The 24,876-nt window shown below is 43.7% G+C and overlaps 1 protein-coding gene across 4 annotated transcripts in view; it reads left to right on the top strand.

The window, feature by feature from the left end:
• KIAA1549L (KIAA1549 like) overlaps positions 1–12,495 on the top strand; it is a 302,953-nt gene extending 290,458 nt beyond the window's left edge. For 2 of the 4 annotated variants that reach the window (XM_054437742.2, XM_054437739.2), the window contains exon 21: positions 6,288–12,495. In XM_054437742.2, coding sequence (XP_054293717.1) covers positions 6,288–6,569 — 282 coding nt within the window. In that variant the 3' untranslated portion in view covers positions 6,570–12,495. The remainder of the gene's footprint in view (positions 1–6,287) is intronic. The other 2 variants (XM_054437741.2, XM_054437740.2) reach the window with 1 other exon arrangement.
• Positions 12,496–24,876: the final 12,381 nt, after the last annotated feature.

Raw genomic sequence — 24,876 nt, 5'->3', positions numbered from 1 at the left:
AAAGGAGACAGACAGTGTGGTGAGGGGGGATGTCCCCTTGACAGAGGACCTTGAGACCTGCCTTCTAGTCAGGCTCCTACCTCTTCCTAGCAGGACAACCTTAATCAAGTGCATTTTTGTAATAATAACTACCATTTGTTGAGTATTTTTTATCTACTAGACACCTTGTCAGATGTTTTGTTTATATTATTTAATCTTTATTACAATCTTATGTAGGTATTATTCCCATGATTACTCCCATCTTGCAGATGAGGAAATCAGGGCCGAGTCAGAGGATGCCACTTATCTAAGGCCACACAGCTAGGAAGGAAGTGCCAAGGACAGAATTCAAACCGACACCTGTCTGGCTCCAAAGCTTTTATTAAATTTGTTTCTTTTAGCATACAATTCTGTAAAATTTTAGAAGAAATGTCAGAAAATGAAGGATTAGAAACCCAAGACTGGGCTGGGTGCGGTGGCTTACGCCTGTAATCCCACCACTTTGGGAGGCTGAGGCGGGCAGGTCACCTAACGTCAGGAGTGAGAGACCAGCCTGGCAAACATGGTGAAACCCCTTCTCTATTAAAACCACAAAAATTAGTTGGGCGTGATGGTGAGTGCCTGTAATTCTAGCTACTCGGGAAGCTGAAACAGGAGAATCACTTAAACCCAGGAGGCAGAGGTTGCAGTGAGCCGAGATCGCGCCACTCCACTCCTGCCTGGGCGATAGAGCAAGACTCTGTCTCAGAAAAAAAAAAAAAAAAAAAAGAGAAACCCAAGACTGAATTATTGCATTTATTAATTTTCCAGATGACCAAAGCTTACCCCTTTAATTTCCAAAACATTTAAAAATATATGCAGCTTGGCATAAAAATATTTCTGAAATGAATGCTATCTTCCCTCTCCTCTGTTAAAAGAGTATATAATGTAATTTGCCTTTTATGAATGATTCAATATCCTTATGATACCTGATTGTACTAAAATGGCATTTGTAGGATGAACTCTCATGGCTTATAGGATTATTGCCCTTATATTGTGAAATATCTCCAAACTACTACAATTTTTGGAGTTACTATCATGGCTCAATACATTTTTTCCTGACTTTGCTTCCAGTGGGCACTTGATATTGCTGTTAATGTCCCCACTTCTAGTAATATGCCCACCCTTAAGTGTGCTTTGCATCATGTGCCATTATCTGCAAATGAGGCTTATCTGTGCTCATTAGAATTGTTTGTAAACTTGGAGTAAATAAGCTCTAAGAGAGGAACTAGAGGGATCCCCTGCTGTTCAGTCTGTGAATCTGAATGTGGGACTTTATGGCATCTGTTTTTATTGTTTGGGGGCCTTTTTTGTGTCCTTTGTCACTCTCTGCTATTCCATATGGCTGATATCACTGGATATGATTTGATCAATTCAGAGGTTATTGATTTTGTAATTCCACTTCATCTGAAAGTTATGTAGACTTTTTAGAAAGTAGATGATGTTTAACTTGAACGACTTAGGCAGTAATTCCCTTACACCTGCAGCTTTGACAGTTCACCCGTTGTATGGAGTGTAACCCTGGGCACCAACTGGAGTTGGTGAAAGTATTTTCCAAAACCTTGACCCCTGTGTTTAAGACACTTACAAATGATAATTTAGCCAGGCTTATAGCTACATCTAGATGCCTTTGGGCTCATAGCTACATCTAGATGCCTTTGGGCTCATAATTGCCTTAAAGATGAAGGTAAAGGAATCAGGCAAATGGAAACGTAACCTTCCTGCCATGATGACTGGACTGGACCCTTCTGGGCTTATCTCCCACAGTGTGAAGGAGAACCAATGTCCTATTAGTTGTTTTTAATTAAGAGGAAGATGATTGCTGCAGCCTAATTGGGCCTTTCCTGGAGCCCAATTATCACCTGCAATTAAGCAGGGAGGCGTGCCCATGAATGGAGCAAGGTGAAATGGGTGATTTATAGCATATGAAAATAAGTGCAGGAAGCTCAGAGAGACCAGTTGTCAGCTTGAAAAGGGTCCAGGAATAATGCACACCTTCCACATCTATGTGAGAAAGCAAAGTCCCTCACCAGCATTTGGATGTCTGACCTTCCTGATCCCAGGAGCTAGCTTGGATAAAATCACCTGGACCTGGGATAACAAATAGGTTTCATCCTTGGTGCCAGTTGGAGAAGGATTGGGAGGGGCTTCCAGGCTCAGCAGGAAACTGTGCTGTGATAAAGTTGGTGATGTCTGCCATGGGCACTGGCTGGGGAGTAGTAGTATTTGCCAGCCCTGAATTTTGGCGGGAAGAGCATGATGGCTCCAGCCTGCATCTACTATAAGGGAGGAAGAGTTTCTCATCTCCTCTTCCCTGCTTCTGCCCTGGTGCTGAATATTGCCCTGAGGATACTCCAGTGGGATCAGGTATCCCTTGCCTGTCCCAGCCACCAGCACCAACAAGCTTGATACCATAGAGCTGAGGGGTCTCAAGAGTTGGACATTGGCTCTCTCAGCCACAGCAAGTACAGTTAGCCGAATTTGAAATGCAGGGAAAGGAAATGTGGTAGCTTCCTTCTCAAATATTTGACCCCAGCCAATCATTCTTCAGTGATTTTCAAACTGTGCTCTTCAGAACCCCAGGTTCTGAGAGTCCCTGCTCTTGCTCTGCACAATTCTGAGCACTGGTGTACAGCAATAAGCAAGTGAGGCACTCTCCACCTTCACGGAGTTGACAGCCTGAGACAGGCAATGGCATCAGGAGCAATAAGTGTTACGCTGGAGAAAGTGCAAGGAAACGTTTAACAGGGACCCCCAGGCTAATGTTGAGCTGGGGAAAGGTCTCCTGGAAGAAAGGAAATTTGAGCTGAGATCTGAAATACATACCCCATGTCCTGGTCTTGGTTCTTTGGTGAGCCCAATAACCTGTACCTTCCCAGCTCATGTGGCCCAAGGACTCTACATCCCCCATGTAGAGTTTCTGAGTCATCACACCATCCCATTGGTATGGTCTGAATGTTTGTGTCCCGCTCGATTCATATGTTGAAATCCTAACCCCCAAGGTGATGGTATTAGGACACGGGACCTTTGGGAGGTGATTAGGTCATGAGGGCGAACCCCCTAATGAATGGGATTAGTGCCCTTAGAAGAGAGCCTTGAGAGAGACCCCTGACCTCTCCTGCCATGTGAGAGGATAGTGAAAAGACAGCTGTCCCTGAACCAGAAAGTGGGCCCTCACCAGGTACAGAATCTGCCAGCACTTTGATCTCGGACTTTGCAGCCTCCAGAACTGTGAGAAAGAAATTTCTGTTGTTCATAAGCTCCCCAGCTTATGGTATTTCGGCATAGCAGCCAGAACAGACTAGGACTTCCTGCTCCATCCTCCCTTAGGAGCCAGATGAGCATTGCTGTTAAGCATGGGAACAGGCTGTATTTCTCAGAAGTGTGACATTGAAAATGGGTAGATCAAACGGGACATGCAGACTCTGTAGCCTGATATTCAGCAGCTTATGAATCCAGCCCTGTCTTGCCTGAGCTCCTCTCACACTAAACACACCCTCTCTGGGCAGCCTGAGATCACCGATGCTCCCTGGGGACACTCTCTTCTTTGTACTGTTACGGGATCTTTGGGGTATCAGTTTTCTTCCTGGAAACCTCTGTGGCCAGTGGTGCTTTTGCCCGAGTTCTTGTCCTGGGTCCGGGAAGAATGAGGTATGCAGACACATGAAAGGTGAAGAAGGTGAAAAGGAGGTTTATTTAGTGTTAGAACAGCTCAGAAGAGACCCACAGTGGGTAGCTCCTCTCTGTAGGCAGGTCATCCCATGGAGTGTTCAGCTCTCAGCAAAGAGGCGGCCCTGGAGAGGGTGGCTCCTCTCTGCCCACTGCTCATTCCACCATCTGCTGCTCTCAGCAGAGAGGAGGCCCTGGGGAGGGTGGCTCCTCTCCACAGCAGCTTGTTCAGACATCTCTGCGTGTCTCTGAAGCTCTCAGCAGGGAGGGTAGTTCCTCTCTGCTGCTGGTTGTCCCATAGTCTCTCTCTTCTGCCCTGCTCTGGCTGAGCCCAGGGCTTTTATGGACCTCAGAGGGGAGGAAGTGTGTGCTGATTGGTCCATGGGTGAGCCCAGAAGAGGTACCACGAGTCCCCACTCCAGCCTGAGGACTGGCAGATGGCCCCCAACCTTCAGGCCCTCCCTGGCCTTCTGAAGGTAGGGCCTTATGGGAGACCCACCCTCTTCTGCCCAGGAGTCTGTCTGTCCGCCCCACCCTTTGCCATTCATGGCCCTGGGGGCTTGTCCCCAACCCCACTCAGAAATCAGAGCCCCTACAGGGGGAAGAGAGAGGCCAGGCAGCAGAAGCAGACACCCCTGAGCCAGCAGGGAGGGGGGCACCTTCCCAAGATGCTGAGGATGCAGGCTGATGCCCAGTCTTGTGCCTGGGAGAGTGGCTGCAGCTGCACCCGGGGAGCTCCAGCCCTGCCAACTCTGAAGGGGTGGAGTTCCAACTTGTCCCTGGCTCCTGCCTGCTCCATGGAGGGGGAAGCCCAGGTCTGCAGCTATGGGTGGGGTGGTTGTAGCAGTACCCAGGGCAGATCCTGCCTGCTTCTGGCCCCCTCCAAGACCACGGGGAGGCTCGAATCCACAGCACAATTTGGGTGGCTGTAGCCCCACCCAGGAGGGCAGGGCTCCTGCCTGCTCCATGGAGCAGGAGGCCTGGGTCTGCAGTCATGGTTTGGGTGGCTGCAGCAGCATCCGGGGGAGCTCCTGCTCCAACTCAGAAGGGGTGGGGCTCCCACTGGCTCTATGGAGTGTGCAGCCCTAGCCACGCATCCCTGCTGCAGCTGGTGTGATGGCAGCAGCCTCTGCCATCAGTACTCCCATACATTTTGCTTTGATGATTTACATTTGATTTTCCCTTTGCCCAGAATCCCCCTCCCACTGCATCTTCCTGGAGGGACCCTGTTCAACTTCCAAACTCATCTAAGCTGCTGAGTCCTCCCACACATACTTCATTCCCCATAGCACCCTGTGCCTCTGTTGTCCGTGGGTGCTTATTCCATAGTGTTCCAATTAACATCATGGGGTATGTGGACTATCCTGAAACAGCATCCCTGTATGTGCCACTGTCTCTGTGGGAGAATCGACTCTAAATTCAAAATTACTTACTTGTCCTTATTCCTAGAAGTTTACATATTTTAAGCATAGGACTCTGTGTCTTCCACTTTTGATGAAGAGAGAAAAATGTTTCAAGAAACCAAAATCATATCCCAGATGCAAGACGTTGTAATGCAGTGATTAATTCCAGGCCTTAAAGCAGACAGACCTCTGCAAAGAGTGTCTTGGTAGCTTGTCGCCTTAGACTGTGGCACTCTTCAGTTTCCTCATCTGCAAGGTAAGGATAACAATACCGACCTCCTAGCTTATTGCTTTGAGAACTAAATGAGATAATGTGTGGAAAACCCTTAGCACAGGGCTCAGTGGATGTTATTATTAATAAACCCCTGGGTTCCTCTGGGGTCCATAAATAGTTCTGTTTGCTGGATTGTACTTATATGAATACGGTAACTAAGTGCTGGGCATGGTGGTACCCACCTGTAGTCCCAACTACTCAGGAGGCTGAGGCAGGAGGATCACTCAAGCCCCAGAGTTCAAGACTGCAGTGAGCTATGATTGTAGCACTGCACTACAGCCTGGATGACAGAGTGAGACATCATCACTAAAAATAATAATAGTAATAAAAATAAGGTAGCCAGGTAGATTCAAATATAGACTCAGATGTATATATTCCTAAGGTTTTTCAGCAAAGTTAAAAACACCTATTTAATTCATCCAAACAGTATATCCAGTGAGTCCAAATTACCTTTTTTTTTGGAGACAGAGTCTCACTCTGTCGCCCAGGCTAGAGTGCAGTGGTGCAATCTCGACTCATTGCAGCCTCTGCCTCCCGGGTTCAAGTGACTCTCCTGCTTCAGCCTCCCAAGTAGCTGGGACTACAGGCGCATGCCACCATGCCTGGCTAATTTTTTTTGTATTTTTAGTAGAGAAGGGGTTTCACCATTTTAGCCAGGATGGTCTTGATCTCCTGACCTCATGATCCGTCCACCTCGGACTTCCAAAGTGCTGGGATTACAGGCATGAGCCACCGAAATTACCTATTTTCTAAACAAAATGACTCTGAGTTTTATATCTATATAATGGTATGTGGCTTCCATTTTCTTCTAAGTTCTCTTCCATGTCCTCAGCCCCCTCCTGCTTCCAGTGTCAAGTGTGTCCTGTGACTTGAGCTCCTTCCTCATGCCAGGCCCTGTCCTTCTCTCCCCACGCCCTCTGCAGGTGCCCCTCCCAGGGTACATCGAGGCCTACCCCCGATCACGGTACCCACAGAGCTCTCCCTCTAGGCTTCCTCGCCAGTACAGCCAGCCAGCCAACCTGCACCCCAGCCTGGAGCAGGCCCCGGCGCCCTCCACAGCGGCCTCGCAGCAGAGCCTGGCAGAAAACGACCCGTCTGACGCTCCCCTGACCAACATCTCCACTGCAGCCCTCGTGAAGGCCATCCGGGAGGAGGTGGCCAAGCTGGCCAAAAAACAGACAGACATGTTTGAGTTCCAGGTCTAACGCCTTAGCCCCGTGGGACTCTGGACTTCTGAACTCTGAGGACACAGCCTTTGGGTTTCCCATGCCTACGTGTTAGGACTTGAGACATAGCAATGGGTGAGTCTTTCTCACCCTCCATTTCTGAAAAGGTGAACTATGGGGCTTCTGGGAACAGGAAGCTCTTGAACGACTAGATTCTTGGCTCATCCAACTGATTGTGGGTCAAGAAGTCCCTGCTTGGGGCCTTATGTTGGATACTCTCTCGTGTCAAATGTTTGAACTGTGGGCATATTCCCTATGGAAGCTTAGTCACGAGAGGCACTAGCTAATCTACAGATTCCTATCCAATGCCACATTTTAATAAATCACCGGAAGCGGGAGAATGTAGCTCTTATCTTCGGTGACCTCTGCATGTTAACTCTCTTTCTGTGTTAAAGGCAATGCAGGAGTGTGGATTAAGCACCAGACTGTGTTCTCATTCAACCATGACCGTGCGCATTAAAATCAGTTTGTAAGGGAGACACTGACTCCAGCCAAGAAACCTGAGCCCCTTTTTTTTAGGTTCATATTCAAAGTCAAATGAACTGGATGAAAGTCAGTACCAATGGCTGTGCCTATAAATAGACCTGATTCTTTGTTTCCCTCGTCAATTAAACAAAGGCCAAGAAAGAGAGAAGATGAGAGGGAATGGTGGATTTGTGTTGACAGATTTTTTAAAAGGTGTTGCCATTTTGGAAATAAAAGTCCTCTACAAGTTAGGATCTAACTGAAAGAGAATCGGTGCTAAGAGCTTTTAGGATCCTACAAAAGAAATACAGTTATTTGTGAAGGTTTTTCTTTGCCCTGTTTTGAAGGTGGCCTGAGAACGGAGCTTCTCTTTTTCTTGGGATAATAGATACATCAACTTTTACAAGAAAATCTCTGTCTCTTCAACAATGATGTCCAGTGTGTGCTGCTGAGTGGTACAAAAGGAAATAGTACTTGATTCCTGTTAGAAACAGGAGTGGTAGAACCACAGTCTTCCCAGGCCGCAGCCTCTGTTTATAGAAGCTTCTGAATGTAGAAAAGCTGTTGAATTTCATTTAAATGTAAATAACCTTTTAAAAAGCGTATGGAGTTAGCCAGTTCCCCCTAGTTAATGGACATAGGAAGACATTTGCTGAAATGGTAGGGTGGCCACTTTGTGACCACGATGTTGCAAGTCACCCTCCCTGGCATGGCGAGTTGGCTTCCAGAGCTGTGGGTAGAGGACATCGCCTCACAGCACTGAGGCACCAGCCGCTGCCTACCCATCAACGCAAGCAAAACAGCTACTGACTTTGTGTAGCAGGGAGATCGGGGACTCTGGTTCCCTCGCCAAGTGTGACAGCCTGTGCAGTGTTGGGGGCTTACTTGGTATCTGTTGGAGAATGAGGTCCTGTCCTGCTTTCACCCATGACCCATCTAGCTTCAGCTGTATCCATTTTCTTCTGAGCCCATCTTCCATTGTCCTCAACGAGTTTCTTTGGTCTTTACTGAAAGAAGATGGTAGAAATTTAAAAGTTGAGAGAAGACTAGAAATGGAACTGATTAGAAGGGGAGGTTCAAACTGTCAATGCACAGACTTTTCAAAGAAGTTGTTTATATTTTCCAATGGCAAATTGCCCTTTCTGGAATGTTCAGAGATGATGTGTCATGGAACCTTCAAACAAGTCTCTTGTTCGGATGATAATAGGTAGTGTCCTTTTAGTATGCTGGTTGATCTTTCATAGTGTTAGTGTTTTGTTACTTAAAAAGGAAATCAGCTATAAATAAAATGTATTTTTGTAATTCCCGTGTGTATATATGGTATATTTCTATCAATGGCCAGTCATTGTAGTCCAAAACCTAAATCAGTTTGCAAAACACTGTGGACAGTGCGAGATTTTATTGACAGGTTAACACAATGCCTACGTCTATCCACATAGGCATTCAATGCACTTGAATGAACAAAGAGCCAAAGAAACTCAGCCTTTTCATGCAAATGGTATGAGTCTGATAAAATCAGCTACATTGTCCTGCTTTATCAATAATAATATTTCATTAGTGCAATGATATCAACCAGTACTTTGTCTACTTGGTAAATGCCTGGAAATACTGTATGTGAAAATGATGTTTCAAAACCTTACTGTAATTGAAATATACGTAAATGTTTCAGAAGACAGTGTCTGAAATTTGGATGTTTCAATGACTTACAGAGACTGAGTCTACAGTTTGCAGAGCTATGGCTCCAGAGTGCTAAGAGGATGGAGTCGCAAATCACTGTGGTCTTTACAGAGCCCCAGGAAATATTGAATGAGTCAACTGAAACGACTAAAAAGATAGATAGCATGCTAAATCAGATACTGTCTTAAACTAGACACCATGGGTTCAAGAATAGTATTAATAGATGAGAGGAAAACCTTAAGTTGGAAAGAAATCAGTCTGTTCATGTTTTCCCACTCATGGGGAGACAGAGCCACCCTGGTCAGATTTTCTGTGACTGAGATGTGGTCTCTTCCCTGAAGAATCTCCTAACCTCATAGAGGTGACAGACGCCTGGACAGCTGACTCTAAGAGATGGTCAAAAGTGCCTCAAGGAATTGAAATAGGGTTCCCAGAGATCCCCGAGGAGGCAGCAATGAACAAACACCCTGTTCATCAGAACCCTCCAGATAGTCGCAGAAGCCACAAAAGGACCTTGGTTGACCTTGGAGGAGGAAGCAGAAGTACCAAGAAGTGGAGTGACCGGCCCAGTGATTCAGTCCCAACCTCCTGGTTCACGAACCCGCTTGCTTTCCATCTCACCATGTGGCCTGCAGGCTTGTCAGTAACACATTTCTTCAACTGTGCCTAGAGGTTAAAAAAAAAGATAAGGGTCATATGAAGAACTCCATAATGTTCTTGCCAAGAAAAAAGATGATTGAGTATATAACAAACTTCAGATACAGTGTATAGAGGATGATGCATTTGTGGCATAATAAATAGTTTTCAGTGCTGGTTTTGATATGCGTTTTCTGCATTCATGAAAAAGAAATGCATTTTGGCTTTTTCCAGAGAGAGTACCATCAAGGAAACAGAGACCTCAACTGCTGTTCTAGACTGTGGGGGTGCATTCCTGTCTCAGCACCAAGGATCCCAACAGGCAGGCAGGGAGGCCCTTGACTTTGTGTCACTGTGAGGCAGCAGAGTCCATGCTCTGCATCAGGGGAGGTGCAGTAAAGGTCCATTGTGTGGCTTGAGACCTATGATCTGAGGCTTGTGCATAATAAGATGGCAGCTGTTACCTACAGAGCAAGGAGTTTCCTCTTTCAGGGTAGATTATGTAAGAATCAATTCCCTGGTCCCGGGAGAAGTTTTATTGTGAGTTTGTTAATTTAAGAACTCAGCAGAAGGACATGTAATGTCCGAGTAATCTTGATGGAAGAAAGGAAATAGATCTGTGATTAAAACACACACACCCCCATACACACCCTACTTCGGAGAGAGAATGTACAGTGGAGGAGGTGAGGAATTTAACTAATGGAGATGTTTTTTCTAACAGGCAGAAATTAGAGAAATGGATCAAAAGATTTAAACATTGATTACATACAAACGAGTTTCCTTTTTTTCTACATAGCACACAGGTGCTCAACATTTAATGAATAATATAACAGATACTGTCTTAAAAGTTTGAAAACAGGATTTGTACTTAACCCTAAATTCCTCTTATCACACACCAGAAAGTAATCTGGATTTTATTTACAAACTACATCCAAATACTCTTAAGGAAAGAGTGTCGTTTAGCTTGGAGTGGGGACTGACTGGGGTCTAAGTGTTGGAAATTAAATTCTGCCATTCAGTCCAACCTCAAAGGCAAGGAGCTTTGCAAGGACTAGAAACCCTTTCACACTTGGTCAAGTGCAGGCGTTGGCTGAAAGAATAGAGGGACATTTCACAAACACAGAACACGGCTCCCCTACAGGAAAGGGATGGAGACAGCTACCTTTGCTCTTGCTCTCACGTTCTCTGTCCTCATGGACTTTCTTCTCTGTTTCCCTCTGCCTATCTGCCTGGTTCTCTTGCTTCTCCTGGCCAACCAGCTTTCTCATTAGTGCATATGTAGGTGAAAAATCCACCCCCCCCAGAACCCACTCCACACAACCTTTCCTTTTCAGTACCCACCACTCTCTGACTAGCATCTCTGTGACCCCTAAGGCAAATTTTCGAGGATCTGATTGGTTTAGTTCATCTGCCTATGGGTGAGCCACCCTGGGGTCAGGTGCCTGTCCAATCAGCTGTTACCAAGGAGGCAGGGCCATGTCATTTAAGCATGGCCCCATGGACTGACCCTTTCAGCAGGGACTTTTATTGGGGGCTGGTACCCAGAAGAAGGAACATGAGTGGGCAAGACCTTCAAAAAGAACCTACTGCACACTGGAACTGACTAGTACTCCTGGGATGCCACGCCACGCAGCAGCCAGCACTCGGAGAGCAGTCCCCTGGATACTACCACAGAGAGAAAAGGGACATCTTCACTTGCACATCAGGTGAGGGTGCACACACTTGAAACTCTGCTAGACTGGCCAGAGCTGCCCCAGCCACTTCTCACCCCACCACCAGTTATTGATACAGCCGCTGGGTCTAAGAAGCAATTTCTGAACAAGGCCCAGTTAGCACAATGTCTTGCTCAGCAGACAGTAAATACTTGTAAATTGAATTGCATGATGTTAGCTCAGGTGCTATTAATGTGGCTCACGGCCACACACTTGCATGGACAAGAAAACCAATGAGCCCCTCAACAGAGTCTTTTGAAACAAAATTGGTTTCAAGTGAAACTTACATTATTTTGGCTTTGACCTTCTGAATATAATAACTTAGTGTCCTGAGAATTGAAAGGCCTCTTGATTTCTTAGGTGAACTGTTACAGAATCCTAGCCTGTGGTAAATGCTAAAATGTAAGGTGTTTCTGAAAAGGAATATCTAGGAAATATAATTGTGCCACAAACACATTACTTTAGAAGATATGCAGTTGCTCTGATTCTGCAGGTTTAAAAAATAAATGGGAAGTTTGTGATATGGCAGAATCTGTCTCCATTGGTCAAACCATACTTCAGTGAGACCCATTATAAATGAAATCTAAAAATTGATCATTTTCATTCTCTGACCTTGGTCAGACTTTTGCAAATTATGGAGAGAGGCCATCAACATATTTTACATAAGTTACTGTGGCCTCATCTTATTTCTCCTCATTTCTTCCTGATGTTTAAACACGCCCCCATCTCACACACAAACTGAGAAAAGATTTGTATCAAACAGAATCAGAGGCATATGAATGGACTGGAAATTGTGAAAAAGGTATAAATATCCTAGACCTTGATCAACTCACTTTAAACTGGTCTCTGATTCCTCATCTGTCAAATGGGTATAAGACCCTCTGTACTTCCCATGGTGATTTTGAGGAGCACATGCATAATGTATCTGAAAATGGTTTGACAAGCACTTGAAGGCATTCTTACTAAATTATTAGTTTTGTAATTCAGTTTTATCCAGGAAAATATTTTAGCTCCTCCTATCTGCTGAATTAATTTATACAGTCACGTGTTCCATGACACAATGTTTTGCCAAGGAAAAATAAAGAAATTCCTAAATTTGAAATTGCCCACAAGATCTAGCCTCATCTGGAGTTGCTGTTATTGTCATTGTTGTCTATGATTTGGAGGATATGTAAGTACTTGTACATGTGCTTTAACTCTGGGTGAAAAACCCCGACCGGTGAGTCTTTAAAACCATATTAGACACATTGGGCAAAGTACTGAGCAGAAGCTTTGAATGTAGCTGTTGTTATTTTAATGCTTTGCTTTCTAATGAACTTTGTACGTCCTTAGCCTCTGCCGGGAACAGAGTGTTCATACGCTGTTAGCATTTTTTTATTGTAAAATAAAATGACAAAGGCTTTCATACCCCAAAACCTGCCTGTTTCTCATTCTACCTCCTCCAGATGGTGAGATGGAATCCCTTTCACAAGCCAGCCACAAAACAGTGCCTGTTGGGGGTTGCTAAAGAACCATTCCAGTCCTGGAGGACCCAGTGTGGTCTCAGGAGCCATCCCAGCTTGGGTGATGAGCTCATGGGCCAAAAAAATGCTCACCCCTGGCCATCCACAGGCCTCAGAGAAGCAGTTTCAGCCTACCCATGACTTAGCAGCTAAAGAAAGATGTATTCCTGGGGCCAATGGGACCCAAGGGAGAAGAAGCCAATGTCTGCTTAGGTGCCCTTCTCAGAGCATAAAGAAGTCTCATCCAGGTCAGTGGCTCCCAAGGAGTCCAAGAATGACAGTGGTATGGGACACCAGCTCCCCATCTGTCCTACCCTATGTGAGTCCCAGCAGTCCTAATGCCTGCCTTATGTTCAACCCTATCCAGAGAACATATGTGGTGCCGCCTGCTCTGCCCTCTGGCTTCCGCCTATTGGACAGGAGAGACATCGACCCAGGAGCCACAAGCTCACAGGCTGACCAGCCACAAAAATGTGGCTCAGCACATGGGCTAGGCCAACTTGATTCTCTCTCTAGCAAATACCAAGAGACAGAGTCTGTTATCAGTAGATGTTGAAATTGGGTGGTCAAGACTCAGAGAGGCCATCATGGACCATATTCAAAGCAAAGTTCTAAGAAGGCAGAATATTGAGTAGGAAGTGGCCTTGAGGCCAAGGAGATTTCAAAGGTAAGAAAGCCTGTCTCTTACAATGAAAACAGACAAACCAACCAGTTTCTGAGGCATCCCTGTGCCCTGGTGGTCAGTCACAACCCTGGGACTTTTAAGGATCCATTGAGCTTGGGCAGCAAGATGGCGCTGCTTCTCGCTGAAGCCTAATTTGCTCCAGTTCTCTGCATGTACTTAGAAAGTACTTAAGAGACTGGAGGAGCAATTTTTTTACTCCACTCTCTGCTTCTCTGTAAAGAGGGCTCAAATATGCACAAAAGACATTTCCAAAGCCACGATCTTGCTACCGTGAGAAATAAACTTGGAGCCCCTATAAAATGCTTTTTGTGAGGCTCACCATGGGTGAAGGCCATTGCAGAGAATAGTACAAGTAGGTCCAAGAACTGATGGGTTCCCTACTCTTCCATTTTTTTTTCCTTCCTCCTGGACACTGGTTGCTCTTGGCTTTCAAGGCAAATGAAATAATCAAGTAAAAGGAAGTGGTGGTGCCTATGTCAGTACCAGGAGTAGGAGGCAGACACAAGCACAGGAAGCTGGAAAAGGCATATTGCAAACCCAGCTTTGCCTTGCTGAGTCTCCATCATAAATAGGAGAACATACTTCTTCCAAAGGACATTCTGTAGACTTCCGAGTAAATGTCATGCATCCAACTCATGAGCTCTGCTGGCAACTAGAAACCAGAAAGAATGTGCCTATGAAGGAGTGTGGAACCAAGTAATGGAAACATCGTTGAGGGTCAACCACTGGTAAAATGTACACGGATGAGTAGTAGGTGCTACAGACTGCATGTTTGTGTCATCCCCACTCCCCAGTTCATGTCTTAAAACCTAATCCCCAATGTGAAGGTATCTGGAGGTGGGGCCTTTGGGAGGTGATTAGGTCATGAACCTTCATTAATGAGATTAGTGCTGTTATATGTAATAAAAGCCTCAAAGAGACCCCTCATCTCTTCTGCCATCTGTGAACCAGGAAGCGGGTCTTCACAGACAACAAATCTGCTGGTACCTTGAATTTGGACTTCCCAGATTAGAACTGTGAGAAATAAGTTACCATCCAGTTTATGGTATTTTGTTATAGCAGCCTGAACAGACTAAGACAGTAAGAAACAATTGCTTTGAGTCTCTCTGTAACCACTTGGAGGTATGGTTATGATCAACACACTGGCTTGCACAGTTCGGCACTTCATTTCTAACATTTCAGTGTTAATATTTGCACATGCACAAACTCACATTTGGGGAGAGGCCATGGGACTCATTGGAATTGAAATAAAGTCTCATTAGCATAACAGTTTCACCACCAACTTGTCCTCCAAGCCCCTGGACTCTGATGAGCCTTCACTCAACATATATGAGAGCTTGCTTTTCTCTTTGGTGCCCACTTCATCACTCAGCTCCTCAGTCCTGGTGGGAGAGGCCTTTGGGAGACCTACAGGGCCTGTGAAAGCCACACCCCTTGAGGCTGTATCCCTATGATGTCAACAAAACCTAATGAAAAATAGGCAACCACCAGATGCCTTGCCTAGGGAACCTTTGAGAACAGCTGGATTTGGGGCACAGGATCTACCAATAGGCTGGATGTTGCACTGGATTTCTCATGGTTTATCCTACTCTGCTGGGATTGGGAGACAAAGCCAGGGGCTGATTGCATGCCCCTTGGGGTGTCCATTTTCTAGGTCAAGTTTTAGCAGCATCAAGAGAGGTTCTGGACAGTCTTATGACTAGGAAAACAAAGGGCCAGATTGCCCAAGTTGCTTCATGTATTAATGTTCAGGGGCTTTGGGAACTAGAAATTTGCTTCTCTGTGAGATTTTATCCCTAAAACTGGTTGGTCCTGAACACACTTTGTGTGCCACAGTGACCAACTCTTTTAGGATGGGTCCAGGTAAAAAGAGAACCAAAGGCTGAGACCAGAAACCAGATGCCACAACTGAGAAGGCATTAGCCCTGGAGAAGCGGGCATGCATATCTGGGTATGGTTTTATCCTGTTTTTTATTATTTCCATAGGTTTTTGGGGAACAGGTGGTATTTGGTTACATAAGTTCTTTAGTGGTTTATGAGATTTTGGTGCACCTATCACCCCAGCAGTATACACTGAACCCAATTTGTAGCCTTTTATCCCTCAGCCCCTTCCTACCCTTTCCTCATGAGTCCCTGAAGTCTATTGTATCATCCTTATGCCTTTGCATTCTCATAGCTTAGCTCCCACTTACGAGTGAGAACATACAATGTTTGGTTTTTCATTCCTGAGTTACTTCACTTAGAATAATAGTGTCCAATCCCATCTTGTTTGCTGCAAATGCCATTAATTCATTGCTTTTTATGGCTGAGTAGTATTCCGTTGTACATGTATACCACAATTTCTTTATCCACTCGTTGATTGATGGGCATTTGGGCTAGTTCCATATTTTTGTAATTACAAATTGTGCTGCTATAAACATGTGTGTGCAAGTATCTTTTTTGTATAATGACTTCTTTTCCTCTGGGTAGATACCCAGTGGTGGATCAAATTGTAGTTCTGCTTTTAGGTCTTTAAAGAATCTCCAGACTGTTTTCCATAGTGGTTGTACTAGTTTACATTCCTACCAGCAGTGTAGAAGTGTTCCCTTGTCAGCACATCCATGCCAACATCTATTTTTTTTTTTTATAATGGTCATTCTTGAGGGAGTAAAGTGGTATCACATTGTGGTTTTGATTTGCATTTCTGTGATCATTAGTTATGTTGAGCATTTTTTCATATGTTTGATGGCCATTTGTATATCTTCTTTTGAGAATTGTCTATTCATGTTCTTAGCCCACTTTTTGATGGGATTGTTTATTTCTTGCTAATTTGTTAGAGTTCCTTGTCGATTCTGGATATTATTCCTTTGTCAGGTGTATAGATTGTGAAGATTTTCCCCCACTCTGTGGGTTGTCTGTTTACTCTGCTGACTGTTCCTTTTGCTATGCAAAAGCTCTTTAGTTTAATTAAGTCCCAAGTATGTATCTTTGTTTTTGTTGCATTTGCTTTTGGGTTCTTGGTCATGAAACCTTTGCCTAAGCCAGTGTCTAGAAGGGTTTTTCCAATGTTATCTTCTAGAATTTTTATAGTTTTAGGTCTTAGATTTAAGTCCTTGATCCATCTGGAGTTGACTTTTGTACAAGGTGAGAGATGAGGATCCAGTTTCATTCTCCTACATGTGGCTTGCCAATTATCCCAGCACCATTTGTTGAATAGGGTGTCCTTTCCCCACTTTATGTTTTTGTTTGCTTTGTTGAAGATCAGTTGGCTGTAAGTATTTGGATTTATTTCTTGTTTCTCTATTCTGTTCCACTGGTCTCTGTGCCTATTTTTATACCAGTACCATGCTGTTTTGGTGACTGTGGCTTTATAATATAGTTTGAAATCAGGTAATGTGATGCCTCCAGATTTGTTCTTTTTGCTTAGTCTTGCTTTGGCTAGGTAGACTCTTTTCAGTTCCATGTGAATTTTAGGACTGTTTTTTCTAGTTCTGTGAAGAATGATGGTGGTATTTTGATGGGAATTGCATTGAATTTATAGATTGCTTTTGGCAATATGATTATTTTCACAATATTAATTCTACCCATCCATGAGCATGACATGTGTTTCCATTTGTTTGTGTCTATGATTTCTTTCAGCAGTGTTTTGTACTTGTCCTTGTAGAGGTCTTTCACCTCCTTGGTTAGATATATTCCTAAGTATTTCATTTTATTTGTAAAAAAGAAAAGCTTATTGTAAAAAAAGGTTGAGTTCTTCATTCGATTCTTAGCTTGATCACTGTTGGTGTATAGCAGAGCTACTGACTTGTGTACATTAACTTTGTATCCTGAAACTTTGCTGAATTCATTAATCAGTTCTAGGAGCTTTTTGGAGGAGTCTTTAGGGTTTTCTAGGTGTATAATCATACCATCAGCAAACAGCAACAGTTTGACTTCCTCTTTAGTGATTTGGATGCCCTTTATTTTTTTTCTCTTGCCTGATTGCTCTGGCTAGGACTTCCAGTACTACGTTGAATAGAAGTGGTGAGAGTGGGCATCTTTGTCTTGCTCCAGTTCTCAGAGGGAATGCTTTCAACTTTTCCCAGTTCAGTACTATGGTGGCTGTGGGTTTGTGATAGATGGCTTTTATTACATTGAGGTATGTCCCTTGTATGCCGATTTTGCTGAGAGTTGTAATCATAAAAGCGATGCTGGATTTTGTCAAATGCTTTTTCTGTGTCTATTGAGATGATCATGTGATTTTTGTTTTTAATTCTGTTTAAGTAGTGTATCATATTTATTGACTTGCGTATGTTAAACTATCCCTACATCCCTAGTATGAAACCTACTTAATAATGGTGTATTATCCTTTTTGATATGCTGTTGAATTTGGTTAGTTAGTATTTTGGTGGGGATTTTTGCATCTATGTTCAACAGGAATATTGGTCTGTAATTTTCTTTTTTTGTTATATCCTTTCCCAGTTTTGGTGTTAGGGTGATATTAGCCTCATTGAATGACTTAGGGAGGATTCCCTCTTTCTCTATCTTATGGAATAGTGTCAATAGGATTGGTACCAATTCTTCTTTGAATGTCTGGTTTCAGCTGTGAATCTGTCTGGCCCTGGATTTTTCTGTTGGTATTTTTTTTCACTGTTTGTTATGGGTCTCTTCAGGGTTTCTAATTCTTCCTGATTTAAGCCAAGAGAATTTTATCTTTCCAGGAATTTATGCATCTCCTCTAGGTTTTATAGTTTATGTTCATAAAGGTGTTCATAGTAGTCTTGAATGATCTTTTGTATTTCTGTGGTGTTGGTTGTAATATCTCCCATTTTGTTTCTAATTGAGCTTATTTGGATCTTCTCTCTTCTTGGTTAATCTTGCTAATGGTCTATCAATTTTATTTATCTTTTCAAAGAACCAGCTTTTTGTTTCATTTATCTTTTGTATTGTTTTTCTTGTTTCAATTTCATTTAGTTCTGCTCTGATCTTTGTTATTTCTTTTCCTCTGCTGGGTTTGGGTTTGGATTGTTCTTGTTTCTCCAGTTCCATGAGGTGTGACCTTAGATTGTCTATTTGTGCTCTTTCAGACTTTTTGATGTAGGCATTTAATGCTATGAAGTTTCCTCTTAGCACCACTTTTGCTGTGTCTCAAAAGTTTTGATAGGTTGTGTCACTATTATTGTTCAGTTCTAAGAATTTTTTAATTTCCATCTTGATTTGTTGACGCAACAATCATTGAAGAGCAGGTTATTTAATTTCCATGTATATATGGTTTTGAGGATTCCATTTGGAGTTGATTTCCAATTTTATTCCACTGTGGTCTGAGAGAGTACTTGATATAATTTCAGTTTTCTTAAATTTATTGAGACTTGTTTTGTGACCTATCATATGGTCTGTCTTGGAGAACATTCCAAGCACTGATGAATAGAATGTATATTCTGCAGTTGTTGGGTGGAGTGTTCTTAAATATTTGTCAAGTCCATTTGTTCCAGGGTATAGTTTAAATCCATTGTTTCTTTGATGACATTCTGTCTTGATGACCTGTCTAGTGCTGTCAGTGGAGTATTGAAGTCCCCCAGTATTATTGTGTTGCTGTCTCTCTCATTTCTTAGGTCCAGTAGTAATTGTTTTATAAATTTGGGAGCTCCGGTGTTAGGTGTGTATATATTTAGGATTGTGATATTTTCCTGTTGGAGAAGGCCTTTTATCATTATATAATATCCTGCTTTGTCTTTTTAAACTGCTGTTGCTTTAAAGTTTGTTTTGTCTGATATAAGGATAGCTACCCCTGCTCGTTTTTGGTGTCCATTTGTATGGAATGTCTTTTTCCACCTCTACCTTAAGTTTATGTGAGTCTTTATGTGTCAGGTGAGTCTCTTGAAGGCAGCAGATACTTGATTGGTGAATTCTTCTCCATTCTGAGATTCTGTATCTTCTAAGTGGAGCATTTAGGCTATTTGCATTCAACATTAGTATTGAAATGTGAGGTACTATTCCATTTATCGTGCTATTTGTTGCCTGTATACCTTGGGTTTTTAAAAAAATTTTTTATAGGTCCTGTGAGATTTATGCTTTAAAGAGGTTCTGTTTTGATGTGTTTCCAGGATTTGTTTCAAGATTTAGAGCTCCTTTTAGTAGTTCTTGTAGTGGTGGTTTGGTAGTGGCAAATTCTCTTAGCATTTGTTTGCCTGAAAAAGCCTATCTTTCCTTCATTTATGAAGCTTAGTTTCACTGGATACAAAATTCTTGGCTATTTACAGAGGCTGAAGATAGGGCCCCAATCCCTTCTAGCTTGTAGGGTTTCTGCAGACAAATCTGCTGTTAATCTGATAGGTTTTCCTTTATAGGTTACCTGGTGCTTTTGCCTCACAGCTCTCAAGATTCTTTCCTTCATCTTGACTTTAGATAACCTGATGACAATGTGCCTAGGTGATGATCTTTTGCAGTAAATTTCCCAGGTGTTCTTTGAGCTTCTTGTATTTGGATGTCTAGGTCTCTAGCAAGGCTGGGGAAGTTTTCCTTGATTATTCCCCCAAATATGTTTTCCAAACTTTTCGATATCTCTTCTTCCTTAGGAATGCCAATTATTCTTAGGTTTGGTCATTTAACATAATCCCAAACTTCTTGGAGGCTTTGTTCATTTTTTAAAAATTCTTTTGTCTTTGTTGGATTGGGTTAAATCAAAAACCTTGTCTTCGAATCTGAAGTTCTTTCTGCTGCTTGTTCGATTCTATTGCTGAGATTTTCCAGTACATTTTGCATTTCTCTAAGTGTGTCCTTTATTTCCTGAAGTTGTGATTGTTTTTTATTTATGCTGTCTATTTCACTGAAGATTTCTTCCCTCATATCTTGTATCATTTTTTTTATTTCCTTAAATTGGACTTCACCTTTCTCTGGTGCCTCCTTGGTTAGTTTAATAATCAACCTTCTAAATTCTTTTTTAGGTAAATCAGGGATTTCTTCTTGATTTGGATCCATTGCAGGTGAGCTAGTGTGACTTTTTGGGGGTGTTAAATAACCTTGTTTTGTCATGTTACCAGTATTTTTTTCCAGGTTCCTTCTCATTTGGGTAGGCTATGTCAGAGGGAAGATCTGGGGCTCAAGGCTGCCATGCAGATTCTTTTGTCCCATGGGGTGTTCCCTTGATGTGGTACACTCCCCCTTTTCCTAGAGATGTGGCTTCCTGAGAGCTGAACTGTAGTGATTGTTATTTCCCTTCAGGATCTAACCACCCAGCAGGACTACCAGGCCCCGGGCTGGTACTGAGGGGTGTTTGCACAGAATCCTGTGATGTGAACCATCTTCAGGTCTCTCCATTGTGGATACCAGCACCTGTTCCAGTGGAGGTGGCAGAGGGGGTGAAATGGACTCTGTGAGGGTTCTTAGCTTTGGTGGTTTAATGCACTAGTTTTGTGCTGGTTGGCCTCTTCCTAGGAAGTGGCGTTTTCAAGAGAGCATCAGCTGTGGTAGTAGAGGGAGGATCAAGCAGTGGGCAGGGCCCTAGAACTCCTAAAAGAATATGCCCTTTCTCTTCAGCTACCAGGGTGGGTAGGGAAGGACCATCAGGTGAGGGCAAGGCTAGGCATGTCTGAGCTCAGACTCTCCTTGGGTGGGGCTTGCTGCCACTGCTGTGGGGGATGGAGGTGTGGTTCCCATGTCAATGGAGTTATGCTCCCAGGAGGATTATAGCTCCCTCTGCTGTGTCAGGCAGGTTGTCAGGGAAGTCGGGGAAAGCCAGCAGTTACAGACCTCAAACAGCTCCTATGCAACCCAGAAGGCCAGTCTCACTCCCACTGTGCACTCCCCCAGCAGCACCGAATTTGTTTCCAGGCAGTGGATGAGCAAGGCTGAGAACTTGCTCCAGGCTACCGGCCTCCCAGTTGAGAAAACAAGAAGGGCCTTCATGCCTCCCAACCTGTGGAGTCTACACACCAGATTCACGCCCTCTTTCGAGTTCTGGCCAGGAGACCTCGTGTTTGGTTGGAATTGTTACAGAGTTCACCTGGAGGTTTCCTTCTCTCTGTGCTCTTTTCCCAGTTCCTCTGGCAGCCCTCCCCAAGGACCCCTGTGAGACAAGTCAGAAATGGCTTCCTTAGGGACCCAGAAAGCCCACAGGGCTTTTCCTGCTGCTTCCTCTACCCCTGTATTTCACTCAGCTCTCTAAATTAACTCAGCTCCAGGTAAGGTTCAGTCTTTCTCCTGTGATCTAGACCTTCAGGTTCCCCAGTGAGGGTGTGTGTTTGGGGGCAGATGATTCCCCTTTCCCACTGTCACAGCTTGGGCACTCACAGTATTTGGGCTGTCTCCCAGGTCCTGCAGGAGCAATCCACTTCCTTCAGAGGGTCTATGGATTCGTTCGGCATTCCTGGTATATTCCTGCAGTAGTTCTGGAGCAAAAGTTAATGATGCGAGTCTCCACATGCTGCTCTATTTGTCCAAGCTGGAGCTGCAAGTTAGTCCTGCCTTCTATCTGCCATCTTCCTTCTAAAAAAAAACAAAACAAACAAACAAAAAAAACTGGTTTTTATCCTGTTAATTATTAATCTTTCATTTAACTGGAACTATCTAGAAGCACTGATAGAACCTTCCCCATAGCCATCCCTTCAGTCCTTCATAGGTTGAGGAGAAGTTTCCTGAGCACCTGCTGTGTTTCAGACACTGTGCCAGGAGACAGGGACTCAGTGAATGGGACACAGCTCCTACCCCTTACAAAGCTCACAGTCAAGGAAGATTGATCCTTGAGACACAAAGCCCAACCTATTAAGGGCTCACCATTCATTCAGTGCCATTTCTTCCTCATAAAAGCCAAATGAAAACTGACATCCACTTCTTTCTGGAAGCATTTAAGTCTAGAAAAGGACAGGCTCTACTGTTGCATCTTCCAATTATGCGACACAGCTTTCCTTCCCAATTATCTTTAACCAGTTAGTAAGATGTCCACAGTATCCCCAGGGGGAAGAGAGACAATTGCCAATGCGAAGAAGCAACAAGCGTTACAAACCCAAATTTCAGAGCTGTCACCACCAAATGAAATCAGGAACCCAAGTGTAAAGAAGAAATAACCAATTTGCGAACTATACATGCAATCCAAATGAAAATTCAGGAACCATGTACTTTATGAATGAAACCACAGTACACTGAACACTCTCATTTTGAATTGCTCATATCAATAAAATGCCATTCAGAATGTACCAGATTATTAATGTATGGGTTTTGGTTTTTATCCATCCTCTCAAATATAGTGCTCTATGGAGCAAATCTAAGTAGGCAAACCAAGTAGCGCTTTGCAGTGATACCATTCTTTGCTGCCTTAGTCTGTGTAGCTTAGTTGGCATTGTGTTAGGTTTTTCTTGCCACATTTGCATATGAAATAAAGCACATTGTCTCACTGGTAATTCGCCTTCCAAGGTGTAAGCAGATATTTGTGTTCACAGTGTGTATTTTCCCTTAATACTTCTCCATTCCTCATAAGGAAAAGATTTTAACAAGTGTTTACAATATTCTCAAAATATTAGACATTTGCCACATGATGAAGTGATATATCTTGCTGTTTTTGAAGTGATAGGATCCCAGGCTCTGAGTTGAAAGGGAATCTAGTGAAGAGTCTGTCCTTCACACTCCAGTCATCACAGGATAAACCTCATGACCTCTGTATACAATGTTACTCCCCTTGTCAGAGATTAAGCAGAACTAGAGCTTCGGAAAAGCAGATAGTCAAAATGAGAGGAAGTGGAGTGGAGAGAGGAGAAGATCAGCGAAAGATAGAGAGCTTTTGAATGCAATTTAATAGAGAAAAAGAAAAAGGCACTATAGTTACCCTGGGATGGGGGCTGGGGGGTTACAAGTTTATTGTGCTTTTTTAATACTTTATAGTTTAGGATTGTTTTCATTTTTAATTACATATAGGAAAAGAGGGCACTAAAATCTTTTCAGTTTGGGGCCTGATAAGATTTTACTGTAGCTCTGAATCTATGTCATGACCACCGTTATTACACTTTAAAGGGATCCCAGTCTTGGGATTTGACATCATCCAGACCTAGGTTTGAACCTTGCCTTTACTACATTCTAGCTGTGTTACTTTGGGCAATTCATGTCCCCTCTCTGAGCCTTATCTGTGAAATGTGCAGTCAATGAGGTGACTGTAGAAGGGGAAGGAGAGAGTACACCATTCACAGCTGCATGGCACTCAACAAGTATGATGAATTATTGTTATTTATGGAGCCTCTGTTTGAATACTTGTAGCAAGGAGAACTCACTTTCTCACCAGAGCCAATGCATCACCCATTGATCACCCAGAAGGAGTGACTCCTCTACTCAGCCTCATCCGACTCATCCACTATGGACAACCTCCATTTTCAACAGCCTCCAGCACAGTGAGCTCAGGACACGTAGGGAGAGATGAATGGTGCTGTGAAAGAAAGAGCCCTTCATCACCTGGCCATGATGAGACAAGCTGGAACCAGCTGGAGCTGTGCTGCAGATTCCACATACTCTTTTGGTTACAGCCTCATCACGTCTGGGAATCATTCTGAGTAACCAGCTCACCAGGAGTATAATACCCTGGTCCCAGCAACCCTGTAAAAGATCTGGGCTTGGTGCATTTAAAGATCTGGCAGCAAGAACAGTCAGCTGTGTAAGAGTGGCATGGAACTCTGGCTGGGCATGGTGGCTCACACCTGTAATCCCAACACTTTGGGAGGCCAAGACAGGAGGATCACTTGAGGCCAGTAGTTCAAGACCAACCTGGGCAGCATCGTGAGATCCTGTCTCTACAAAAAAAAAAATTAAAACAGCCAGGCATGGTGGTGTGTGCCTGTAGTCCTGGCTACTCAGAAGGGAGGATCACTTGAGCCCGGGAGTCTGAGGCTATAGTGAGCTATGATAGCATCACTGCACTGTAGTCTGGGCCACGGAGCAAGACTCTAAAAAAAAAAAAAAAAATGACATGGAACTCACTCCTAGAATCATATGGTAAGCTCATGGAAAATAAGATTCTATTTGGGGAAAATCCATAAGTCTCCTCCTGTACCAGCTCAAGGACAGTGTTGTTAAAGTGATGCATGTGCATGATTTACATGTGATGAAATCGGGGGAGAACTTGCCCATCCCCACTCTGGAGTCCATACCCTTGGCAATTGTGACGTTTGCCCACACAAACATTCTCCATATCAGCTGGCTGCTGTGGGCTAAAGGACAACAGGGAAAATATAATAGTTTGAAGCCAGTCACTGAAGAAAGGAGCCAAGGGTTTAAGACCTCAGGCTTTGGAGTGAGTGGCTCAGCCACATCCTAGCTAGATGCCTCTCGAAGCCTCTATAAAATGGGGGCTGGGGCCATTTTCCTCATGTGTTGGGATGTAAATATTGATGAGATGCTGTATGTAGGGTGCTGAGCCCAGGGCCTGGCACTTGGCGATTCCTCAGTAGCTGGCAATTGCTAGCTGGCAGGGCTTGGGAGAAGCTCCAAGGGTGTCTCTAACCCCCTTACTGGACTCTCCTGTGCTCAGACACCACCACAATTTTTCCAGTGCTCTAACGGGCCCATTAGAATGGTTGCATTAAACAGACTATAAAATGACATCAGTCCCTGAAATGCACCTAAAATAAACTGTTATTATGGACTGTATGGGGTAGGGCACAGTGGACATTTCA

The sequence above is a fragment of the Pongo pygmaeus genome, chromosome 9 (genome assembly GCF_028885625.2).
Source record: "Pongo pygmaeus isolate AG05252 chromosome 9, NHGRI_mPonPyg2-v2.0_pri, whole genome shotgun sequence".
NCBI classification, from domain to species: domain Eukaryota; kingdom Metazoa; phylum Chordata; class Mammalia; order Primates; family Hominidae; genus Pongo; species Pongo pygmaeus.
Note: the sequence above shows the minus strand (reverse complement) of the source record. Positions and strands in the feature narration are given on the sequence as shown.